This window comes from Myxocyprinus asiaticus, chromosome 1 (genome assembly GCF_019703515.2).
Source record: "Myxocyprinus asiaticus isolate MX2 ecotype Aquarium Trade chromosome 1, UBuf_Myxa_2, whole genome shotgun sequence".
NCBI classification, from domain to species: domain Eukaryota; kingdom Metazoa; phylum Chordata; class Actinopteri; order Cypriniformes; family Catostomidae; genus Myxocyprinus; species Myxocyprinus asiaticus.
In genome coordinates, this window is record NC_059344.1 from 42303046 (window position 1) to 42330501 (window position 27456).

Below are 27456 nucleotides of genomic sequence, written 5' to 3' on the forward strand. Positions count from 1 at the left end.
CCAGCTGGTATTTCCGAGCCTATGGTTTTGGCTAAGCTGATCTTCATTTTCTGCTGAAGAAATCTCATCATTGGACAAATAAGGCTCAAACTGGTGTGGTCTGATGCCCTGTGTGCTCTCTGGTTCACTCTAGTAAGTCCTGAAATGAAGGTGAAATACGAGACAGCTCCAAATCACCAGCATCATAGTATGCTGCCTCCGTTACATTGGAAAACAGGCCCATGGAGTGACGTCACCTCTGTAGAGGCATCTTATTTGTGTGGTCTTGACATGCTGGCTGCGCTTGGTTGTGAAGAGCAGCTGATCCCATCAAGTTCTTGGGAACGGATGCAGATACTTTCATCCGGTTTTCAACATATTGATTAGAGAGAATCTGATTTCATTGTAATTAATGAAAGCATTGTTCAGCCTGGTCCTTAAGGAGGTGGAGCTCAGATCCAGTGGGATCTGGCCTAGTTTACCCCTGACTACAACTTATTAATAATCATTACATCCTAAATAATCAGATTTACTAACCACAGGTTTAATACTCAATACTCCACCTTCGCCTGCCTCACCTTCTCCTGCTCCACCTTCACTTGACTCACCTTCTCCTGCACCACCCTCTGCTGCTCCACCTTCACCTGCCTCACCTTCTCCTGCTCCACCTATGCCAAACATGATACAACAAAACCCCAATTTTCACTCTGTTTTGCTCTCTAGAAATGCCAAAACTCCTCTGCACAATGGAAAGGCTGGAGAAATGACTGGAAGCCAAGGGGCAGAGCCCACAGCCACATTTGGCATCACCTTCCACCATACAGGAAACAGAGCAAGGCCTGCAAAGACCTATAACCGTGTTTATAGTGTTTGTGAACATTAGGTGGACACTTTCATGTTATTGAGACCAACACTCCCAACACTCATAGAAAGTAAACATTAGTGCAGTGTAATATTGCCACCAACTAACTGTTTCTGGTGAAACATTTATTTCCACTGGAACTGCTGTTACTGTGGGTATGGACAACTGACACCCTCCCCCCTTTTAACCATTTACCGTGGTTATTTGACACATGGTTAACCAAGTATGACTGTTCTGTAACCGGCACAGCCCTATTTCCAGTCCATGTATTTTCACCATGGACAGATGAACAAGTTGTATTTGTAATGTAAAGTCACAATCTGTAATGCAAATACATATGAATATTTTCAACTATAATTTGTTGAGGAAGACACATGTATACAATGCCTCCAATAGCTCAAACTCAGATAGAAGTTGAAGGGTCACTCAGAGAGTGCAACACTCGCACGCTGCATGTTTGACAGTGAAATATTATAGGACTAATAATGCATGCATTTTTCCATCAGTTCAACCTTTCACTGTCACTGAAGGTCAAAGGCCATGTGACCATTAGAAAGGTCACATATGACTTTATATTAGTGTTTAATAGTAACCATATGCGTATTGTAACACTGAGTTCTTGGAGTGGAAGAGGAAGTGAGGAGACGCAGGAGTAAATACTTTAAATCCTTTAATGACAATCGGTGGAGTGGAACAAACGCTGGAGTGGAACATACAATAAATCTTAACATCAAAACTTAACACAACGTAACACTTCAAGGACTGACAAATGAATAGGCAAACAAGTAAGTTAATTTAATAATTTATTTTCTATAATTATTATTTATTTTCTTTTTTGCATTGCTTTGAGAAGATGTTAAATTTTGAGGAAAGTTTATAATAATGAATGTAGCATAATGTGAAATTTAGTGTTATGGTAAGGTTGAGTTGTGTTTTTATTATTATTATTATTATTATTATTTATTTATTTATTTTTTACTTTGACTATGTATGTCAAGTTTCAAATAAAAAAGTATGAAAGATGAAGTAGTTTTCATGTATAAAGAATTTAATTAACCGACTGGATTACTCAAAAATAGACACTGCAAAATGGTTTAATATAAATAAATAAAACAATTATGGATTTTTTATTAAAATGTGACTATATCATGATATATATGATATATGATTTTGGTCATATCGCCCACCTCTACACTTATGCAGTTTCTACTACTAATTTATGGTGTTGAACATCACTATGCTGGCTTTCACAGAATCAGTAAAATAAAAAGTATTACAATACTCAAATTTATCAGTATATTCTTGGTATCCCATTGTCCTGCAGTGCATACTAGGGAGAAAATGTGTAGTTGAGTACACAAACACTCATCACAAAAGCATACTGAAGCCGGCATAGATCTCATTGTGTGCTTGCTTCAGCGAAGTAGCACACTGTACACTCTTACTTATCTTTTTCTTCTTCTGCCTGATTTCTGCTAACTAGTTCTACACCCTTTAAGCTATCGACACAGTTCAAACTTTAAAGCAAAATTTTTTTGGGTGCTGAGTGTTGGGTTGTATGCCTTAAGCTTATTAAAGATATTTCACCATCATGTGGACTCAGATCACGTTCAGGTAACTGTACAACCCAACACTCTAACAAAGTTCAAGTTTGCTTTAAAATGTTGAGCACATTCTGAAATAAGGTGCAGCCATTCAGATTCAAAAATATTTTGTATTTGCAATTCATATACATAATAACAATGTAAGAACATGTATGAGACAGACATTAGGAACATGTATTTTACATACATATAAGTGACATATATTCAAATTATATGTGCACACCATGTTTTTCATAAATGAAATTTATATATCCCACATATATATCCAAAATATATATCTTAGATATATTTCATTTTTTATATATAAAATCAATTTTAAGACTATGTGACATAAATATATTAGTGATATATATGTCACATTTATGTCAATAATATGCTATGCAGGTATGTGTAATTTGTATACTACACATTTATACTAAGACATATATGTTATGTGTATAAATAATTATATACATGACATATATGTAAAATAATAATAATAATAATAATAATATACATACATAAACATACATTTTTGTATGGGCTAGATATATATGTCAATATATGAAATTGCTCCAATTTCTAATAGGTTTCATATATAGCTTGTACATATATGTACAAATACTTCATATATGGAAATTTAATATGTGTACATATATTACATTTGCGTATGGGAACAAAAGGAAATTCTAAAATCTGTACACGTTTTGATACAGGTAGATATCTTTGACCAGACATACATCCAGATATATACTGAGATTATCTATTATTGGAACAGCAGCTATCTTTAACCTCTCTTCTGTCCCTTATCACACCAGCCCTTAATCAAACTTATGAGAAGTTACCGAACACATTGGAAGTCTTTATTCTCCATCCTTATGTGCCCTCTAGAGAGAGGAACTAACAGCACTGCTGTGGCTGCATTCTCTCCATTCCCAGCTGGCATAAGACAAGGACAAGTGCATTTAATGAAGGCTCATAAAACATTTTGAGAGAGGGAGGGGTTGACCTAAAAACATGGGTTTTTTGACAGTAGGAAAAGAGCCCTAAAGCGCTTTACTGAGGCTGTGCAGAAATCCTAAATCTAAACAGTGGAGGGCAGTGAGCTCTGAGGCTTTATACATCAAACAAAGAAAGGGTGAATGTCTTTCTACTTGCACCCTCTCTCTCTCACTCTCTCTCTCTTTCAACCGTGACAGACATTTTCTGACTGTTTTTGGTGAACTTTTTGTGAAGTGTTGTCTTCTCTCTTTCTATCCTTTTCTCACACTTACCCTCTCTTGATATACATAAATACAATATTATAAAACAAGTATAGTAAATACAAGTAAAAACAGTACTCTACTATAATCAGCCCACATCATTTCAGAGTTTAACTGAGAGTGATGCCAGACACACACTGCAAAAACTCAAAATCTTACCAAGTATATTTGTCTTATTTCTAGTCAAAATATATCATTACACTTAATATAAGACACAATCGCCTAACAAGTAACATTTCAGTGAGATATAGGGACTTGTTTTAAGACAATGCATCTTGAATATCTTGTTAAGTGAGAGAGTCTTGAAAACATCTTATTTTGAGTTGTATGTCAGATGAAACAAGCTTTTTTGACATTCTATGAGGTTTTTTAGCTGCTGTGTTATTTGTAAAACATGAATCATCTTGTTTCAAGAATTAGACTTACTTGATTTAAGAAAATAAATCTGCTTTATTGGAAACCCTCAAGTTCAACAGATTTTGCCCAAAACTCATACATCATATTGTGACTTTCTGGAGTCTCTGCTGCTTGCCTGTCAACCTCACAGTGTTCACAAGACTCTATGGATTCCCAGAATGTTGAACTATTCCTTTAACCAAAATAGAATTCCAACAAAATTGAATAAAATATCAAAAATACAATGATGCACATAGAGGCAAAAGCAAAAACAGCCAAAAGGCCAACAAAGTTTTCAATGTTCAGTTACATAAAAACCAATCTCCACATTTGAAAGGCTAAATAAACTGTATATATGACTTAAACAGTAAAATGTCATTGCTTAAATTATATTTAACAGCCACTCTATTTGAGCATTATTCAAAAGTATTCACTGAATACCATAATGGCCTTAATACACTGGAACCCCATGAACACATACATTAATAAATCAGTTCCTTATTAAAGTATCTCATACACACTGGCCTTATCTAAATGATTCAGTGGTGAGAGGAGAAAAAATAAAAGTACTTTGAAATGCTCCCTAGAAAATCAAAGGGAGTGATGTTCATTGATGTCTGTGAGATCATACTTCATTGGAATGTACTTGCTATTATTGAAGGTCAAATAGTAGTATGGTGTATAATAAACAAGTTTTTCAGCATCCACAAAAATATTGGCTTGAACTAGGTAGGGAACTTCTACCTCGTAAGCTAAATAATGATCATTCCACTCAGTTATAGAGAGAGGTTGGCATTCAAAACAATACACTGACAAATTTACTATGTAGATGTTTTTCACAAGTCCAAACTCTGGAGTACTATTGATGACATTAGAAATAACCAAAGTTTTCTCACATGTATACCTATTTCCATGTTGCATAATCCACTTTACAGAAACTACATGTTGAACTTGCTCTATTCCTAATTAGTCTTTCATCTTTCCTTCTACATAGTGAACATTTTTAACCTCAGAGACTGGGCCCATTTCAACTTCACTTGGATGTTTCTCATGCACATTCTGACTACATTCATATAGTTGATTGTGCTTCACAAGAGATTTACAAATATTCTTAAAACTACTTTTCAAAGCCCACTGCTTGAAAAAGCAATGCTTTGACTCAAAGCGCATACACATATGCCTCACCATAGGACCAAGTGCCTTAATCTGAGAAGGAAGATGCAGAAGGTAATGCTGTTTAGGTATGATATTTGTATCTGGAAACAGTTGTTTGAAATCTTTCAAATGTTGCTCTATTAAAAGCTTCAGCCTTGAAAGAGTTGGGAGAGCAATAATAGGTGAAAACAGAATTTTGACTATCTCTAACAACAGCATTTGTGTGTAATCATTTTCTTCAATTGTGTCAATGAGAAATGGCAGGATCTTTAACAAAACCAGCATCTGCCCAGCTGACTGTTTCAGTTTATTGTCATTTGATGACAGTGTACTGACAGATATGGGGCAAGGCTTATCCCTCGCATCCACAGAAGAATAAGGGAAACCAATAATTGCACTGTTGAATGTGTCTAGCTCCATATGCCCTGAAAGCACAAGATACTTTAAAACACATTTGATTTCATATGGGGCAACACCTTCAAGAATAACATGCATGATGTCTTGTGGGGTTTGATTGATTACATCAAAGTAAGGAAATTCTGTTAATTTGCTTCTCCTGTTAATACCATATGTCGTTTTTAGATTTTCTTTCAGAAAGTCAGTACTTGCCTTTTCAGTGTCACTACATTGCCTGATATGACTTGCCATGGTCCTTTTAACAAACAAATCTTCATTAAACTGTTCCTGAATGTCTTCAAAGTTGCATTCGCAGTGTCTGCATTTACTGTAGGCAAACCCTACTCCTTCCTTAAATCCAGCCACTTCATGCTGAGCTAGAGTGTCTCCACACACAGACATAAGCACCCCACAAATTGCCTTCTCACCGTTTGCAGTGAAAACTTTAACACCATCATACAGCTCAATTAAGTCACGGTTAATCCTCTCAAATATCTTATCAATACCACAATCGGAAAAATCTTTTGATTTTACCATGGCAAGCAGACGAATGGCAGCAAGTCTAAATCTGTATTTAGGTTTGATGTTACCTAAGGTGTAATAAATCAATAACAACTTGTTTTTGTTTGCCCGAGATCCAAGAGGATTGCATAATTCAATTTCGTCTGTATATAAAATTAACTGCAATGCTGTGGGAACTTTCAAAAACAGTGGGTGCGATTTAAAAATGTCTCCAATTAAAAAATCCATTTTTGCATGGCTGTGGCCCCTCTTCAATCATTGCAAGAATTCTAGGATGGAATAACAGCTGCTCCAAACTTTTCACCAATGGTATATAATAAAAGTAATGGTTTTTAATGGTAAGGACTCTGGAGTCTCCACTTTTCACATAACATACCGTATTTTTTGATATAATAAGCTCTGGTTCAATTGGTTGTAACAGTTCTTTGATTGTCTTATCCTGCGAATGAGTTGTAGCAGTTTGACTGAAAGGGTCAGTAAACTGGTCAAATATTCCCATTGCATCACTCTTCAGCTGATGCAGATCCCCAGAATATGTCTCAATCATGTTACTCATTTGATGTTTTAGGTGCTGCAGTAATGCCGCCTGGTATTGCTGGACTCCACTGTCCATCTGGTTAACAGCTCTCTGGAGAGGGGGGAAAACAACAAAAATACAAATAAACAAACAAATGACAAACTAATGAGAGGAATATGAACAAGGCTATGCAACAATTGGAATTGAGGTTGAATGGAATGTTAGTATATAATGCTATATGTCTGCTGATTCCTTAGGTGGTTTAATTATTTGGTCTTCTCCACCAAATTCAAAATGTAGCCTAGTTTAATTTATTTGGTCTTCATTGTTGTGATACATCAGTAAAGACCAAAGAAATTAAAATGTATAGACTTCTAATTCTGTGCTTAAACTGACTACATCAACCATCCTAAGAATCAGCAAAACTATCATCTAATCATTCTATTCTAACATTCCATTCAGCTCAATTCCAACTGCTACAACATACTCACATATGCAGGCCTCATTATGCTCATTTCCACTTCTATATTTTTATTCTGGGACTCAACGATAGTAGCTTTGGATGATTGACAATTCCAAAAAAATCCTTATTTATCTTATGCTGGCCCTTTATGCAGCCCCTCAGTTCATCCTCTGTCTGAAACAAGTCGTTTTAGACAGAGCATTCTGGGAGTCTACTATGGTTACTACAGTTAATGTTCCTGCATGTGATGTAATAAGGGGAGCCAAATGTAAATGCCATGTTTGCATACACATTTACTGAAAGATGGAGCAGGAGAGAAAGAGATGACTGTTTTTTTCTCATATTTTGAGGGTCTCTAGACACACCAGGGACACATAGTTCTGTTGAAGACAGGAAAAAGTGGATTTTGCATAGTATGACCCCTTTAAGTCATTCTTTACATTATAAGCTTATTGCTATTAAGCTTGCTACTAACAATGAAATACCATTCATTGGAAAACAATGGGATAAATTACCTGTGTCATTCGATGGGTTTCTCTGGCTTGAAGATGAAATGCAGTTGCATGTTTGAAAAGGTCAACGTTCACACGACCCTCTTCACCTTCTTGAAATCCACTCTGAAACAGATTAACATCTCTATTAAAACAGGGAAAATGTTGGCATTGGTAGCTAGCACCACCAGACAATCTGATACTAGTCTACCTGAATACCATAAATAATGACGTACCGTCTGAGTGACGATGCTTGAACCCACTTCAGCCTCTAAAGAATGTTGCTGCATTGCACAGACCTCAGCCACAAGGCTCACATTAGTTTGGTTGTTTGTGGCTGTCCTCTCACGTGTTCCTGGTGAGCCATGGCGAGTAGATCCTTCCTCCTAGGCACCTTCCACTTGGAGAAGATGATGCGCGTGCGTTCGCTTTACGTGATAATAATAGGAGTTCTACACCCTATACTCACTTAGACAGCCACCAATGCCACACACCACGCGAAAGTCAGGGTTGCGACTGTGCAAAGAGTTAATGTGACTCAATAGTTTTTTCAGTCAATGCCACAAAAATGTAGCATATGAAACAACGCCAAATCATCTTAGAAGAGCAAAGTTCAAAACGTTTAGACCGAGTGCATCACGTTACATCCAGCTAGGGAGAAAATTATAACTTTTAAATGTGGGGGTAATTGGTTTAAGTTCTTATTTAGCTAGCTTGTATTTACAGAATAATTAATCTGCAATGCGCAACTATGTAGTTGAACTAAACACAATTGTTACATACATATATAATAAATTCCTCATAAATTTGCCCATATATTTGGGACAGATGTGTGAAATAGCCTGATAAGTCAAATCACCCGAAGAAGTGAACCATCCTGCGTCTGGTGGGAGTTGCACATGCGCAGTACTAATCACAGACTAGGAACGTGAGCCGAAGAAACCGCGCAGAAAAGCTACCGTTACCGAGACGTTTCATTGCAAGTAAGTTTTATCCAATATTTCGTTTTTTTTTTTTTTTTTTTTTTTTTTTTGTGTTTTTAGTCGCATACGTTTTTAAACGTTATTCATGTTTCAATGTATATTTATTGTGTATACTGTTGCAGCCGAGGACGAACTAACGTTCGCTGAGTTAACTTGCAAGCCAAGACAGCATGGACGAACTGGATGACGTCGCGGTGTCGATTTTAAGAGGTAATGTAGTCAAATATTATTTGTAAACTTAGTTATTGTCATACATACGATATATATCATATATAAACGTAGATACCGCGTTCGACATTTGGCGCGCAGATACTTGTTTCAATTAAACCTAGTTACTGGGAGTGGGTATACTCAGTTCTATACTAAAACTACGGTTAATGCACTAAACTAGTTAGCACTAGCTAGCTATTCTGAACGAAGTGACAACTTTTACTAGTTTCATGCAGTTTGGCTGTTCTAGGGCACTAATTCATCTTGCCATGTGTGTCTTCCAATATGTCACAGCTGCAAACATCAGTGAGGAAATGATGAGCACCCTGTCTCGTGAAGACTTGCGGGATCTTATCCCAGGCCCAGAAAACTTCTTACGGAGAAAAGCAGTCTGGTGTGCTTGTCATGGTGTTTCGGAGGAGGTCAGTTTCTCAGTGACACGGCATTAACTAGCAAAGTGGTTTTGGAACGGGCATGGTAACCTACAGGTGTGTTCAATTGTTACATCATGTTCAGATTTACATGTTTTGTTGATTTAGTTTATTACTTTTCTGTCTGTTTAGCAATTATTTTTTTTAGGCTGTAACACCATAAGACAATGACCAAACCTTCCCTTAATGATTTATTATATCACTAAAAGGAGAATATTAACACAAAACCATTATCAATCAGTATTGTTATTATTTCCTTACACCATGTATCCTCTAGCTGTAGTAGCCTAATGGTGTTCCTATATAATTTTTTAGTTTTTAAAAAGCACCACTTAAGGGATATATTGCCAGAGTTGTGGTGGTAGACATGCCCAATTTCGGTCTAAACCATTCTCATTACATATATAGATCATTTTTGTGACTAAACGGATACAGATGTTGCTGTAGTCACTGAACTCTATTTGCTTTAGGTTTCTGTAATGGAACTGACTTGCATAATTCCTTTTTCATAAATCTAGATTTGTTATATCCTCCACCATATTTCATGTATTCCAGTCAATAACTGGTAGGCTCCATGAAGTGGAGCGTCATTGTAGTGCTACATTCTTAATTACTAGAGTGCACAGAGGCTACTGGAAGCGCACATGCATGCGCACAACAAACTCCTGCAATGCCCTTTTTATGTCTCATTTCTCAGTACAATAGGTTGTTATTGAGTGTTTCAATGTTTATATAGCTTAACATTATTAAACTTAATATTACTTAATATTCTTGCAAATTTTTAATAGCCTCACCATTACCCTCAAATTCCACCGGCGGCGTGCACCATGACAATGCATGTCTGTCATAACAGCACACCATATAAACATGGTCGTGAATTTGGTGTGTGCATACTATTTTTCATGCTTTTGTGATACTGCAGTTTTATGAGATTGTTCAACATGTTTAAAATTGTTATGAACAACAATTTCTCTTTCAAGAAATAAATACTGATTTAGAGATTCATTGATAGGTGTGCAGTTAGTTTATGCAAGAGATTTAACCTCCAAAATGAAACAGATTGCATAGTTGTGAAATGTTGTCAATGCTGCATTGCAATTTGTGTTAACACAGTAAAAATGAAATGTTGCTTTTACAAGTAGTTCATTATCTTTTATTTTACAGGAATCTGGCCGAGAAGACTCAAAATCAATGGGCAGTTCCACTCCTATTAATGAGTCACCCCTACCGCAGACATCCACTCCTGAGAAAAGATGTCCTGCAGAGTGTACAACACCTGAAAAGGTTGTGAAGTTATCATTCCCAGAATATGTATTGCACACTGACACCGAACTAGAGCAAGTCCGAAAACAATACTTTGAATTGGCGAAGAAAGGTGAAGAGTGCAACTGCCAAATGTCGAAGGACCTCAGATGCCGGCTCATCCGAAACACCATGACCAGTATGATCGCAATCCTGAGGGCAACGGGGGATGGAGACAGATACCCGTCAAAACCAGAAATTACAGCTATGGCAAAGAGAATAGTCCTGTACTACCCTATGCTGCAGGACGAGACCTGAACAACAAGAATACATGGGTAAGTGAAATGCAGCCAGTTGATGACCCAAGTGTTTCATATTGGCTTTTGTTAATAGCATTTGTTTGAAGAATTTGTTTGATATTTGAAACATTTATTTAAATTGTCTTGTCACAGGTTACTGTGTACTCACAGCTATACAAAAGATTGCAAAACGTGAGATCCCCCAAAAGACCATTCCAGATGGGAGACATTCGAAGAGGCGCCGTCTTGAGCAGCCAAGTGACCCAGATGAATTTGATTCAAGTGACTCGACAATCATTCTAGTTCGCTCCTCACAAGGGAGTAGCAATCAAGATTGCGCTTCACAAGGGAGTAGCACCCCAGACTCGGGCAGCAACGGAAGACGTGAGTTCCAACTTTGCATTTACAAATTTACCATGGTGCGGTGTTCATATTTCTTTTACACTTCTGATGTTCACAAGTCTAATAAACCCACATTATTGGATCTTTAAAACAATATAAAATACTTATGGAACTAGTTCTTGATATGTCACATTTTCAACATTTTGGTTTCCTTGCCCTCATAAAATAAGATTTACCAAGTGTCAGTCAATGTGATATTGGCATATATGTGCATGGTACATGCATTCTTTTGTGACTTGTGTCAAAATAGAGATTAGAAGCATTCAAACTAATTACTACTACTGCCTACTTCCTATAAGAATAACTCATTCATTCATCAATTAATGTCATGTATTCAGTTATGTATGTTTGTGTCTTTTAGCTAACAAGCCCACAGACATTTACACTCCAGACACTGACAGTCCAGCAACTATGGCCAAGCACTATAGAACCCTACAGGCTTTGTGTAAAAAGAAAAATCCAAACCATGAGTCTGTCTCTCAGCTCCTGGATTTTGAATTTGCAGCCAGAAGAGCATTCATAGATTCTGATTCTGTTCGCGAGGAGGACAGATATGAGAAAATTCTAGAGGCGTGTCCTTGTTTCAAGGACATTGGCCATGTAAATCATTATTGACTGAGCATAATTCAAAACATGGTACCACACAGAACAATGTCTTATATACCAATTTCCTTCTACCTAATGCAGTCAAATGTCTGTATTTGTATATTGGATAGGTGATGGGGGAGCTTCGACACATTCTGGACAAGGATAACAGCCACTACATTGAAGAACTGAGGGGAGGTTGGGACAACTTCTGCCAGAAGGTGCAGTTTTTTGGTGTATGGAAAAAGATGCTGAAACCCCCAATGGGAATGGACAAAGGTAAGCAATGATGTTTTGATGTTATTAGTGGTCAGGGTGGACATTAGGGCATGCTAATTGTCAATGTGCTAGTGTCTTGTCTTCCTCCTCTTTCATCTGTGGTGGCTATCCCATCGTTTGTTTAATGTTTCTGTATTTTAAAGCATATCTGTTGTTGACCGTTGATCAGATTTGACCTTGTGTTATCTAAGTGTAAAAGTAATGAATATTTTCCTCAACAGTTGAACAGGCTCTCGGGATCCTACGTGTGCTACCATCACTGTTCCCCTCTTCATCTACTCCTCCTAAGAAGATACGAGATGCGAGTGAGGCTCTGGTGCATGTCCTCGAGGTGAGCTGTGTAAAATGTTACAGAATAATTTAGACTGTCCAAAGTTATAGCTTAAGATGCTGGTTGTAATTGCTCCCAATGTATTTCCTAGTCACATATGTTCTAAGCCTTCAGAGATACCCCAAACATTTGTTTTTGGAAACAGGATTTTAAATGGTAAGATGTGTGTAGCTCTCAATATTACAGTATGTACAAAAATGGATGCACTACATGGTTAATAACGGGTTGTATAGAACTAGTGAAGACCTAACAAGACTAGCCTAGTATTGGCTAGCCCAACAAATCTAAATACATTTCTATAAATTCAGATACAGTGTGTTTAGCAATACAATTTTGTACAGCAGACCCACATACGCATTTTTATATTCTTTATATGATTTCAGTGTTTTGGAAGGTTTAGATCGTTTGTGAACAGGAAATGCATTGGGGACAGTCAAAAGCAGCAACTTCAGCTGTAACTTTCTCAGTACTGCGCCTTTCGTCAAAATTTTGTTTTGGAAAGTTATTTGATTGTAAACAAACTTCTGAATGGCTTAAGTTGAAAAATACCGAAATGGATCATTTAAACAAAAGTGCTTTATCCTGATAGAAGGATGTCTGTGTTATGTGTTTAAGGAAAACGAAGAACCCAATGCCTACTTGAAGAAGCGCCCTCTCTCCTGTCCAGTCCTGATTGTGAGTTCGTCCAACTGCCTCCTGGCTGTAGGAGATGTGCCGATAACTACATTCCCAAAAGACAAGGTTACAGAGGGTGCTTTATACCTTATGGCCTACTATTATGCCCTACACCTTACTTACACCAAGTGTGTAGCCACTTTGCTTTCTGTCATACAAACAGAGGTCCTCTTGGACACAATCCATGAGAGAGACCTCACACCATCTTTCAAGGAGGGCATGGCTGACTGGAAAGCTTTTGTTGGCAAATAAAGCCATTGCCATTGATTCTTGTTTGGAATTTAGCCAAGGTAGCCCAATGTTAATGTTGCAATAATAAGCACTTTGTTGATGTATTGAGGGACATTGGTCAGATGTTAATGTTAATGTTAGCCCAAAACCCTTAATTTGAATATTGCAATAATACGCACTTTGTAGGTGTATTGAGACACATTGTTCAGATGCTATTTAACCAAGTTAGCCCAAGACCCGTAATTTGAAAGTTACCATAATAAGCACTTTGTAAGTGTACTGAGGGGACACATGTCAGATGACTGTGTCTGACTTTAACCCACAATGTTACACATATTTGGCATGTTCTGTTTTTATTTTATTACAGTCCCATACACACTGTGAGCCAAAACATATTGACTGGTGCTGCAGTCATACACTGCTGTGAAGGAGTCTCCATGTAATGCACTAGACTGTCAGAACTTTATGTTTACTCCTGCATTCCACAGAGGTAGAAAGAGGTAAAAAAAAAATGTATGAAGAGAAAATAAAACATTTGTTTAATGCAATTCTTGTTTTCATTGAAGTAGGTGATTGTCTTAAATCTAGAACAGTATCACTATTGTAGAGCTTACAATAAGTGAAATACACTTGAATTGAAATGAAAGGATGACCAGAATGATATGGCACTTCCTAATACGAGTAACAAATGCATAATGAGTATTTCCAGCTAACTTCAAGACATATTTTATCCTAAAATGCTTAAATATCACTTTCTAATCTTATTTTAAGTTGGTGATGGTCTTAAATCTAGAATGGTGTCACTTACCAATGAGTTAAATACACTTGAAATAAAGAGGATGACATGAACAGTGAAAAACAAAAAGCTAATTTTGAGGGACAAAATGCTACTTTTGAGCATTACAGGCTTATTATGAAATACAACACTTCCTAATACTAGTAAAATATAGCTCAAAATGAGTTTTCCTAGATAATTTCAAGATCAGTTTTATCTCAAAAGTCCTAAATATCACATCTTATTTCAAGAAATCTTGACAAGCCAATTTTCACTTGTTCCATTGGCAGATTTTTTTTTTACTTATTACAAGCAAAAAACACCTTGTATTCATTGTTTTTTTACTTGTTTTTGAAATGGCCTTTTTCCAATGCATAGGCTGATGGCAGGAGAGGACACTTGGAAAGCTTATATTTAGATATTTTAAGAAAGAATTTAAACTCTTAAAAAACAAAAGCATTTTCCATCACCCTACTTTACCGGCTTGTCTTCCGTATAAACCAAACAGATATATTAATGTGAATTTCCTGCTGGTTTCAGCTATCCATAAATCATGAGACATGAAACAGCATATGCGTATGCACTGCCAACCTTGTCTTGGTTACTCTTAGCTTCAAAAGTCTTGCAGGATACACCACAACAGATGAATGAGAATACTACAAGCAGATGACCGCCATCTGGGAGAAAATCTGACTACTTAGCAGAGACCTGGGGTGCAGCCAATGCAATATGATGGAAGAGATGGTTGCAAAGACACGGGGCAAAAAAAACAAAAAACAAACAACAAATAATTAATGTGCAATGTACGATTGAAGAAATCAAATGATCCCAGTAATGCTTTCAATGAAACAACCTTAAACCTTTGTTTATTTATTTATTTTGATGTTAAAGGGATAGTTCACCAAACATTAATATTATGTTGTCATTTACTCACCCTCATGTTGTTCCAAACTCATATGATCCCTTCTGTGGAAAACAAAATTAGATATCACTATAAGCTGAATGTAGGCCTCAGTCACTATTCACTTTCATTGCGTCTTTTTTTCCTTAATACATTGAAAGTGAATGGTGACATTCATTACCTACAGTAACATCTCCTTTTGTGTTCCACGGAAGATGAAAAAAAAAAAATCTACCTAAAATTGTACCAAAAATCTTTTATTTTTTATTTGTGTGTGCGTGTGTTCAGCAGAAAAAAGTCAAACAGATGAGGTTTAGTCAAAACAGAATTTTCATTTTTGGGTGAACTATCTCATTAACTAAATATTAGAGGCATGTAGACATTCCAAAAAACTATAACAGCATTTGTGAAAATGAATGAAGCTGCTTTTGCTTGAGGGGAAAAACAATTAATATTGTTGTGCAACTAAAGAGCTGTTCCATCTGGTACATGGGCAGCCCATAAAACAGCCCATACATGTGGCAGCCAGAGCATTGAGGGCACAACACTCCAAATGGAAGCAGCATCAGCTTTCCTGGCACAAGGACTGCAGGATGGATAACTAGTCTAGAAATCCAATGCATAGCTTCACCAGGTACAGAATAGCCTTTGTCCTTCAACTCCCATGAAGCGACACGGAGACTTTGATAGAATAATGAGGATTTAGAGAGCGGCTTCTGGGTTTTGTTCAGTTCAAATAGAGGATGGATGCCGATTCCTCTCCTGCGGGGTGTGCAACGGGTTCTCTGTGCTCTCTAAGCATTGTGCGAGTGGAAATGATGGTGAGCAGAGGGCCATCTGTTGTGCCACTTGGCACGCCAGCCTGCCCCTGCCAGAGTCATTTCAGGTGGGAACAGGAAATGCTCTCTCCAGTGTGGTGTGAACAAGGCACACACAAGATAAAAATCTGCTCAGTATTCACACATTTCACACCATTTACATCTCCAGATGCAGTGGTGGGCCGTGCATTTAAAGTCTAGACATTCAGTGTGATTCATGCCATTAAGAAAACACAGTTTCACAATGAATAACACACCCTATGCCTTTGGGCATCATACATTATGTCACAGCTAACTAGTAATACCAATTGACATTTTAAAAACACATCCACGCACGAAAGCCAGAACTTGAAACCACACTTAATGCTCAAGCAAGCCTAATTTTAACTACAGCATGACTGTTTTGTGAAATGAACGTCTCCCGAACAGACATTCAAAAATCATAATTTTTCATATGAATCTACCAAGGAGGTCTATAATACCTGGAAAAATCTATCATATAATATTTGCGATTTAAATGTTGCTTGCAATAAATTTCTTTTCGTCAGGGTACACGGTTATGCTGCGTTCCATTCAAGTTGGATGTGGGATATTCCTACTTGATATCTCCGACCATAAATGCATTCCATTCCCTGATATTCGGAACTGCAATGCTCCCGTTAGCTTAGCAGGGGTTTGAATCTCATTAGAGATGTCTCCTAGCAACCCAACTGATAAACAATGTTGCAGCCCTAGCATTTGTGCTTCAGGTGTATGATTATCAAAGGAGATTATAATTTACCATGTTTTATACACCTGTTTCTGCAGGCATTTGTTAAACAAGCTTTAATATCATGTAATGTGGAAACTAACTCATTTATCGATATTACTTAATAAAGTGAATGTTTATCACTTTGTATATCTCCCTGATTGTCGACATGTTTGTGTGACATCATGCCCCTGCATCTCGAGTTGAGAATTTCTGCACGAGCCTAAAAGTTGTAATTTCTGACTTAAATATGTATTCCATTGCACTTTTCCTAGTAGGAAGTTGAAAAATCCGACTTTCCAAGTTGAATGGAATGCAGCACTACTTTTCAAAACTTGACCCGACACTGAATGCTCCAGCAGCCTAATTTACACTTAGAAAACTCCTGTTGTTGCTATAACAATACAAAAAGCACTTACCAATTTACTTCAAATGAAAATCAGTCCTCCTTTCCTGTTTAATCAATTGAGCAATCACAAGGTCATGCAGAACATCTCATGTTTTTAAATCCATAAGGATTTCTTTCTCAATGGCAATACCAGCAGTGATGACAGCCGACTTGTCAGACAGCTTGATCTTACGCTTTTTGCTCTTGAATTACGTACATCACTTAATGCGTGATTGCGTCACTCAAGGCCAGCTAGAAGGCCTCGACCGGGACACATCCTAAAGATCACACCCACCAAGAACAAATAAATCAATCTGATTGGCTGATGAATCTGACAATCTGACTTTATTTGCCCATTCATTTGCACTGTTGAGGGATTCTGAAGAAATTCTGAAGGCCTGAGGGGGTGGAGCTCAAACTCACACACTGCTTCGGCTTCGGGTATGCGATTTGTGAAACAGTTGTCACACTTTGCTTGTAAGCATCAAGGAATAAATTCTGACTGGATAAACTTTTCATTTTTCTTTATTTGTTTGTAGATTAAGAGTGGAAAGTGATTAAAAATACATAGGCAAAAAGGTGATTGAGAATGAAAGAATGAAAAATATGTATTTATTTGACATGTTATGCCAGCAGGGAAGGCTTTGCTGGCCCTGAGAATTCGCCACAGTCCAGATGTGCGGAAGGATTCATTTATCTTCCTGTACGTTCTATCACCTTCTATGATGAAGGAGTTATCACCGATCAGTGAAGTGTGGAGAAGATCAGTCAGAAACAAGAGTTCCCATTAACGTTTGCCAGATTCGTTAAAAACTCTTTGAGCTACCGAGTGGAGCACAGCATGAGGCAGCCTTTGCAGAAACAGACCCTCTGCCTTCTAAATAATAATAATAATAATAAAACGGGATCATGACTAATAATGCAGATAGCTCCATATTATTTACCAGGGTTGTGCAAAATTGAGAGTTTCAGAACTGGTTCCCTTTCAATCCATTAGTTGGAATTTCAACTGAATTGGCCTCGCCCCACAGGATGTTGAATTGTAATTTGAATTGGAATGATAGGAAGTGGAATGTACTGAATTGCAATTAAAAGAAATTAAACAAGGTCACACAATACAAATTTATTAGTCCAACACAACAAGAAGCATTTTGAGACAAAAACAATTATATGTTTTTGGATGAGATAATGTTGTTTTTTTTACATATGTTGTCATTCATTTTTATTTATTTTGCTCTAGAATTATTTATTTTTTTATGTTTAGGTGCTACTAGTTACAAATTAAAAAGGGAAATGGAAAATGCACACAGCAGTCATGCAGGGGTCTCAGGAGGTTAATCCCTTTTTATGTGTATTTTTATTTGTGTATACTTATTTTGTCATTTCTTTGTGTAGTTTCACAGTGCTACAGTGATACTCGAAAGTGCTGCTCAATGGTGCACAACCGAGCAAAAGAAAAGAAAAAAACACCCATCAGAAACACCCATGTCCCGTATATTGAAGCCAAGGGGGCCGCTGCAGTGAAACTTGTCGCTTTATCTGAACCACTCGTCAATCGCATCGCTACTGTCTTCTCCAAGGAACGCAGTGCAGTGCTATACTAGGACCACTGTCTTCATGCGTGCGAGCGCATAATCGTGATGTCAAATCAAATCAAATCAAATCACTTTTATTTTCACACAGCCATATACACAAGTGCAATGGTGTGTGAAATTCTTGGGTGCAGTTCCGATCAACATAGCAGTCGTGACAGTGATGAGACATATACCAATTTACAATAACATCAAATTAACACAGCACAATTTAAAGTCTAATATACACATAATTACACAATACAATATACAAATAATAACATACACTGTACAGTACACAATACACACAATGTAGATACACATTATTCAATAATAAAAAAAAGTATATATAGTAGTATATACAGAATGTACAGTAGGTTGTATTGTACTGTATTGAAATTCAGGCTGTTGGTTGATAGTAAGTTGTTAAGAGAGAATATAATATAATAATAATATAATTTATGACAGTCCGGTGTGAGATATAAGAGTAAGAGTAATAAAGGGGAAGCATCTTAAAGGGGAAGATCGGAAAGAGACAGCGCATTATCCTACATGCACTACAGATGCAGAGTGAAACAGTTTAAGATGATCATAGTCGCATGTGAAGAGCATTCATTCACCTGGAATTTGTAAGTTGAAACGTTAATAACTGCAAAGGACATTATAAATGTTTTTTTAAAAAGAAGGTGAGAATCTTTAAAATAAAGACATTTTATATAGTTTACAATTTAGATACAATACAATATTATTGTGGATTTTGAACACTGAAGGCCAAAATTGTTGATTTTATTGAGCATCTTGAGAGTTAAATGATTAGGAGTACAGTAAATATTAACACTGTCATAAATTCCTGCTTAATTTGTCTTGTGGTAAAAACATTTATATTTCTTGAGAAAACTGCTTGAATGTTAAAATACTTAGAGTACAGCTGTGTGCATTTTGAATTAGTCCTGTTTGTAAAAAATATTGGGTGCTTAAATACTAGATGTCTGATGTGAGTGGTGTCACTCGGTAATGAATATAAGTACCTGCTCATTGAAGTCGAATACAGACAAGGCAATGGAATACACAGTTGAGTAAGCGGCTGAAAATGTTAACGAGATATCACTCCCTGCAGAAGAAACAAGTAACCCCCTTAATGTGCAACAGGTCAGGTCAAGTTTATGTGAAAGATGTTTTACAGAGAATGGCCTAGAGCAGGATCAGGAAGCAAAGAAACAAAAGAAAGCTTTCAACAAGGCTTATGACTCCTGGAAGTATGCTGCAAAAGAGATTGGGTCAAGAATGAAAACTTGACAAAACACAGCAAGACATTCAAAGCAGACATGACTCAGTTTATCAGTGTTGTGAACCAATACTGCACAATCATAATTCTACTCCAGAAGATGTTTTATTGAAAAACTTCCCAGCTGGAGAGGCACACAAAGTTGTGGAGGGATTCTTCTACAGAAACTCAGAGGATGCATATCAAGGCGCCTGGAAGGTCTTACAAGAGAGGTATGGAAACTCATTTGTTGTACAAAGGGCTTTTCGAGATAAGCTTATGAGATGAGCCAAAATCAGCTCAAACGACCTTTGGACCATCAAGAGATTACAGACTTCCTGGAAGGCTATGTTGAGGCAATTATACATGTTAAAGGACTAGCCATCCTAAATGACTGTTAAGAAAATCACAAGCTGCTTAAGAAACTGCCTGAGTGGATTGTGCGCAAGTGGAACTGAATCGTTGTGGAAGAGCTTGATACATCAGGTGACTATCCAGGTTTCAAACATTTCACAGAATTCATGCAAAAGGAAGCCCAAATAGCTTACAACCCTATCAACTTCCCACTCTTAATGAGTCTCAAGATCTCAGAAGAGAGGTTCCCCAAGAGAGCTAAAGCCCTCAGTACAAAGGCACAAGTCAAGGATTTCAGCTCAAGACAGATAACTGAAATTTACGACTCTAAGCCAAAATCACCATGCTCTGTTTGGAAGGATGAAACACAGAGCATTGCTTGATGCCCTACATACACAGAAAAGACAATTGAAGACAAGAAGGCTTTAATTCATGAAAATCACTTCTGCTTTGGATGTCTGAGAAAGGGGCACATACCTAAAGATTGCAAAAGATGACATACCAGTGGAATATGCGGCTGGCGCCATCCAACCTATTTGCATGAAGAAAGGGACAAAGTCCTTCGAAAGTGTTAAATAAAGGTTCTACTCCCACAGAAGTTCAAACAAGCCAGGAAGTCCACAAGGTCATGGCCCATGCACTCTTACAATGTGTTTCTGCTATGTCAAGCATCGTCCCAGTTCTCATCTCAACAGTAGAGGAGCCACAGAAAGAAGTTCTCACTTATGCTCTACTTGACAAGCTGAGTGATTCAAAGTTTTGGAAGATCTTTTTGAACAATTAAATGTAGTTGTAGTGCAGCTGAGGCTTAGCACAATGACAGCAACTGATTCAGTCACAGCGAGCAAAAGGGTCCGTGGTCTGCAAGTTTGAGGACTTCAAGGTACTATCTGCATTCAACTACAGCAAGCCTACACTAGAGACTTCATTCCTTCATACCAAAAGCACTTAGGTGGCTTCACCTCAAAATCCTAGCCAATCAATTGCCACCACTTCAGAACTGTGATGTGGGACTGTTCATTAGATATGATTGGCCATCAGCTCTAGCTCACTTAAAGTTCATCACAGGTGGTGAAAATGAACATTTTGCACAAAGAACTATGCTTGGCTGGAGTATTATAGGTCTCTCAAATTCACACCTGGATAGACAAGGAAATCAGAGCTTTATTCATTGAGTTGCAGTAAAGGAGATACCAGTCCCACCACCCCACGATGTTCTGAAAATTCTGGAGTCAGACTTCAGTGAGAAGATTTATGAGGACAAATATGTTTCTAAAGAAGATGTTCTCTTCCTGCAGATTCTCAGCACCAACATCAGACATAAGGACAACGGCAGTTAAGAACTGCCTCTCCTATTCAAAGGTAACAGCCAACCTTCATTACCAAACAACAATAAGTTGGCAACTGATTGACTGCAGCATCTAAAGAAAAGGCTGAAGTCTAACAAGCAGTATTACGACCACTACAAGGCCTTCACGGAGGAGATGATTGACAAGGCGATGCAGAACCAGCCCTAGTAACACCTGAAGGAGAAACTGTGTGGTACATTCCCCATCACAGCGTTTACCACCCCCAGAAGCCAGATAAGCTAAGCTAAGGGTTGTGTTTGATTGTTCAGCAATGTTCTGCAGTATCTCTCTAAATGGAACACCTCTGACTGGGCCTGATCTGATCACCTCTTTGGTGGGAGTACTGTGCCACTTTAGAAAGGAAGTTGTTGCTGTGACCTGCAACATCGAAAATAAGTTTCACCAATTCCTCATCTCTCCTGAAGATCAGAATTATCTGAGGTTCTTATGGTGGGAGGGCGGAGATTTGGAAAAAAGAGCCTCAATTATATTGAATGGCAGTCCACCTCTTCGACCCTGCATCATCTCCTGGGTGTGGCAACTTCGGTCTGAAGTACTTGGCACAGCAGTACAAACTTGATTATCGGTCAGCCTCAGCATTCGTTGAGAAGAACTTTTATGTAGATGATGGGTTGACCAGTGTTTCTTCAATCAATGAAGCCAAAGAACTGATTGTTAAAGCTCAAGTGCTGTGTAAACATGGTGGTTTATGGCTTCACAAATTTAACTTGAACAAGAAAGACATTCTCTGCTGTGTAGACTCGGAAAGTGCAACCACATTTAAACCTCTTAACTTTAATTTGGAAGCAACACCAGCGGGACGTTTACAAGGCATACAGTGGTCAACAAAGGATGACACTTTTGTCTTCAACACTGACCTTATAGATCAGCCGTCAACTCGTTGTGTATCCTGTCAATCATTGCATCTCTGTGTGGCCTGTTTGGGTTTGTTGTGCCATTCATTCTACAGGGGAAATGTATCCTGCTGTGGAGGCATCAGATGGGATGATCAACTTCCTGATGACTTATGCCCACGGTGGGAGGTGTGGAAAATGTTCTTCAAAAGCTGAAGGAAATCACCATACCAAGATGTTACCACCCACAATCCTACAGTAATATTGCCAGAACTGAGATGCACCACTTCTCATATGCAAGCAATTCAGGACATGGTGCCTGTTCATATCTCTGGTTCAAAAATGACAAGAAAGAAGTCCACTGCAGTCTTGTTGTGGCTAAGGCAATAGTTACACCAACCAAGATCACAGGCATTCCATGGCTGGAACTCTCAGCAGCTGTTGTATCTTCTGGAATGAGTGTCATGCTGAAAAACTGAGCTTGAATTGAAGATTAACCAAGATTTCTTCTGGACATATTCACAAGTTGTTCTGGCATACATCAACAATGAAGCATAAGTTTTCTAGTATTTGTTGGAAGTCAGGATATGCTAATAAGAGAAATCACAGATCCTACCCAGCTGGTCACGCCTCTAGAGGTCATCATGCATCAGACATCCCTTCAGCAATCTGGATATCAGGACCCCAATTTCAGTGGGAACAAGAAGCAGATCCAGCACCATGTTACTCTGTCGATCTACTCGTTAGTGATCCTGAAGTTAAATCAGTCCAGGCATTTGTGCCAGATTCAGTGATGGCACTGACATTCTCAGCCATCTCAGTCGATTCTCTTCTTGTCCTATGCTTCTAAAGGTGATTGCAAAAATAAAGAAGCTGGGCAGAAATATTTCAGTGACCATGTGACAGTTGAGGAACGTGAGAGGGCTGCCAAAGTGGTGATCAAGCTTGCTCAGCAGGAAGCTTTCTCTCAAGAGATAAAGATGTTACAAAGAGCAGACAGTTTTCAGAGTTCTAGTCTGCCATTTCACCTTGATCCTATCTTAGAGAGAGGTCTTCTTCATATGGGTGGAAGACTGAAACAGTCATCTCTCAGTCAGGAATGAAAACATCCAGTAATTCTCCCGAAGGACCACCACATCACCAGACTGATTCTCTTACACTATCATGCCAGGGTTTGTCATTAGGGACGATATCAAACTCAAATGGAGCTTAGAACCAATGGGTTTTGGATCATTGGAGGCAGCAAATCTGTCACCAAGCTGATACGCAAGTGTGTGCAATGCTGGAAACTCAGATGACCAATAGAGGAACAACGAATGGCTGAGGTTCCAAAGAGGATATTGAAGTTTCTGCTCTTATGTATGAGCTGTTTCAGGCCATTTGTTATTAAGAGGGCTTGCAAGGAACATAAAATATACGGTCTGATCTTCACTTGCCTGCATTCTCACACTGTCCATATCGAGATGCTTGAAGACCTGTTGACAGATGCCTTCATCAATGCCTTGAGGTGCTTTATCAGCCTAGAGCAGCCGTTCATTAACTCCAATGTTAACGTGGCTCAAACTTTGTGGGAACAAAAAATTAGTTCAGTGAATCATTGAAACAGATTGACACCAAAGCACTGGAAATCTTTCTTGCTGAGAAGCAGTGTGAATTTGTCTTTAAAGCTCCATCAGCAAGCCATACAGGAGGTGTCTGGGAATGGCAAATTCGAACCATAAGTAATGTGCTCAGTGCCCAGGCAGACTCGATGATCCCTCACTTAGAACACTGTTCTACGAAGCAGTGGTCATTGTTAATAGCCACCCATTCCAAAGTTGCACTTCCACCTCCTGGAAAGTTTGTAAAAGAAGACATGTATGCTACTAAAAGATGGTTCAATACTTGATCAAACAATTCTGGAGTCGTTGGAAGAAAGAATATCTTCTCAATATTTCTACACGGCAAAAGTGGCAAACTCCCTGCCGCAACCTCAAGGTCAATGACGTAGTAATTATCAAAGAGGAGATACTCTCAAGAAATCAGTGGCAGTTAGGTTGAGTCATTTAAGCTGTCAAAGAGAGTGATGGACTTGTTAGGCGAGTCAAAGCATTAGTAGGGCAACATGAACCTACAAGCAAGCAAGATCAAAACTCCAAGCCATCAGTCATTGAAAGGCCCATTCAGAAGTTGGTGGTGCTCCTTGAGGGTGAGTGACTGTTATTGGCATGAGTGATACCCTTGCATCAGACCTACTAATTATCTTTTAAATGAGTGACTTTTCTGTTCATTACATTCATTTAATTTAAAAGTGGTCATATATTTGTGTTTAGGAATCATGTTTTGATTCATTCTGTTATCCTGTTCATTCATCATAACATAATTGTTAAAGTGTTAATGACTAAATAGCTGTTTAAAAAAAAAACAGTTTTTTTGTTTTTGTTTTTTTTTATGGTCTAAATCATCTATTGTGATCATTTGTTTACATTCTGTGAAACTGTGAATATGCATTGATTTGACAATCCATTTTTATGTGTATTTTTATTAGTGCATACTTATTTTGTCATGTCTTTGTGTAGTTTCACTGTGCTACAGCGACACTCGAAAGTGCTGCTCAATGGTGCTCAACAGAGCAAAATAAGTGAAAAAAGCACCTGTCAGAAACACTCTGTGTCCCATTTATTGAAGCTAAGGCGGCTGCTACAGGATGTCTTAAACCAATGACATCACATCATTACTCAGCAAATGAACATATATCAGTCCCTCCAGGATTTTGCGATCTTGCGAGAATTCTTGCAATTTCAACCAATCTCTGCATTATTTGCGGCAGCTTGCAATTTTTTTTAATAATTTCTGCAGATTTTCCAAAAAAAAATAAAAAATAAAACTAAATCTGAGGGAATCCCATTGTTTTCCTTCATGTTTGACAGCGGCAAAATACATGTTTGAAAAGCTTGATGCAGTCACAACATATTCAAATGCACAGCTGCTATTGAATCATCTCCATAATAACAGTGTAAGCGTCTCTGTCTCATCTCTTCCACATTGTGCGTTCACTATCAAAATCCTTGTCTAAACTTTTGCAGGATCACAGACAGCACACCTGCCACATACATCATAGCTAGCATTTAATCTTCACACTGCATGCTGCGAATGAGACACAAAAATCTGCATTTATACAAAGAATCCCTAACATTCACTTAAAATCCCCATTAGTTGTGTAGTAAAATGTGATTTGAATTTGAAGTGCTTAATACAGTAGGCTACGAATCTGAAAATAGCAATATGCTTATATGCTGATAATAAATGTTCATAAATGTTTTTTACTCAAATAAAAAAGGTCACATATATACATATATGCAACATATATTTCAAAATATGACAAAATTGCCATTTTCATGTTTTCTTTTTTTTTTTTAATTGGAAATAAAATATTTTATTTGTGGAATTTAAATTTGTACATAGAAGCTCAAATATATGAACACTAATTGTATTTGTATGTATATGGCCATATATCAGATTTCAATATTAGATGATTTAATAATTTCAACAGGCCCAATTATTGAATCCTCATTTGTGTTTTTAGTTTACAAATTTATTGCACATCTATTTTAAACTTAGAGAAGTTTTCTTGCATCGTCTGAGGCAGAACATTTTAATACAAAAATAATTAAGGGTCTTCCAACAATTACATAGGTATATAATGATGATGTGTGAGTTTTCACCAATTATTGAATCCTTATTTGTGTTTTTAGTTTACAATTTATTGCACGTCTATTTTATACTTAGAGAAGTTTTCTTGCATTGTCTGAGGCAGAAAATTTTAATACAAAAATAATTAAGGGTCTTCCAACAATTACAAATTACAATTTTCCGCAGCAAATTCAGTAATTTTGGGCTGCAAAAATCAGGAAAAAGTGCCGCGAAATCCTGGTGGGACTGATAAATGAGACAAAACACACAGACCTCTGCACTCTATACCTGAAACACAACAAGGTTAACAATCAACAAACTGATCATTTTAGCAGAGGAAAAATCTCATCCTGACATCACAAAATAACAAATTACTAACCGTAACAACAACATCCACAACAACAATGCAAATAAAACTGTTAGCCTACAGTAAATTATTTTGTGTTCCATGGATGAAAACAAAAATAATATTCTACATAAAGCACCAATGTACCTAAAATCTTAGTTCCCTATCTGTCACTCACTCGACGTTGGTGTCGATGTAGTGACACTAGGGGTCACCCTTGGGAGCCCGAGACACCTCTGGTCTTTGATAAAAGGCCAATGAAAATTGGCGAGTGGTATTTGCATGCCACTCCCCCGAACATACGGGTATAAAAGGAGCTGGTATGCAATCACTCATTCAGATTTTCTCTTCGGAGCCGAACGGTCATGCTCACTGAGCTGAATACTACTGTTCATTCACCTCTGCTGGATCTGACGGTGCATTTCAGCGGCTTCTCCCTCCTCTGCACTGGCACACTGCAGAGAACGCCCCTGGGCGCTTCGGCATAAAAACTAGAGAGTATATTTTCTGAAAGAGCATTTTTCCCCTCTAAAAGAGTATATATTTCGCTAAAAGAGCGCACACACGGAACGTCTTTTTAAAGACGTGTCTTTTTAAAGATGCTTTTCCGATTGTGTGTTATTCCTGGTTGTGCTCATTATCTCTCGCCTTCTAACGGTCGCGATCACTGTCTTTTGTGTCTGGGCACTGCTCATGCGGAGACAGCGTTCGTGGATGGTCATGTTCTCATTGCGAGAATATGTCCATGGCAACGTTGCGGTCGTGGCTCGCCTTCGTAAGAAAGTGAGCCACCCCAGAGGCTCCCGCCTCGGTCCTTTTACCCACGGGTTTGAGGCCAGCGCGGCTAGCACTGGGGGCGATTTGGGGACCCCAATGGGTCCGCCTCCGCCGGGTATCCCCCCGCGGACCTCCCATTCCCCAGCACGCTCCTCTGCCCTGATCGGGCTTCCGGGTGAGTCCGCCGGTCACAGGCTGACGCGGAGATGACGACATGCTTTCCCGGGCAGCCGCGAGCATCGTTTAGAGTGGATTTCACCGCTCTTCCCTGAACCCTCGCGGCTCGGTGATTGGTTCCTGGGCTCGCGGCGCCGCTCAAAGCCACACCCCTCCCCGTTACTTTCT

At 38.1% G+C, this 27456-nt stretch overlaps 1 protein-coding gene across 1 annotated transcript; it reads left to right on the forward strand.

Annotated features, from left to right (window-relative positions):
- Positions 1-11604: 11604 nt before the first annotated feature.
- Positions 11605-13676, forward strand: LOC127439984 (uncharacterized). The gene is made up of 4 exons (XM_051696319.1): positions 11605-11793; positions 11910-12057; positions 12279-12388; positions 13004-13676. Exons 1-4 carry the CDS (start codon positions 11605-11607, stop codon positions 13313-13315), a joined length of 759 nt encoding a protein of 252 aa, XP_051552279.1. The 3' UTR covers positions 13316-13676.
- Positions 13677-27456: the final 13780 nt, after the last annotated feature.

What these genes read in the sequence shown, in the direction of transcription:
- LOC127439984 (XM_051696319.1), top strand. Translation starts at nt 11,605, where the DNA reads ATGGCCAAGCACTATAGAACCCTACAGGCTTTGTGTAAAAAGAAAAAT. An exon ending in GTTTCAAGGACATTGGCCAT is followed by an intron (nt 11,794 to 11,909) that starts GTAAATCATTAT and finishes TATATTGGATAG; the next exon opens with GTGATGGGGGAGCTTCGACA. An exon ending in CTCTGGTGCATGTCCTCGAG is followed by an intron (nt 12,389 to 13,003) that starts GTGAGCTGTGTA and finishes TATGTGTTTAAG; the next exon opens with GAAAACGAAGAACCCAATGC.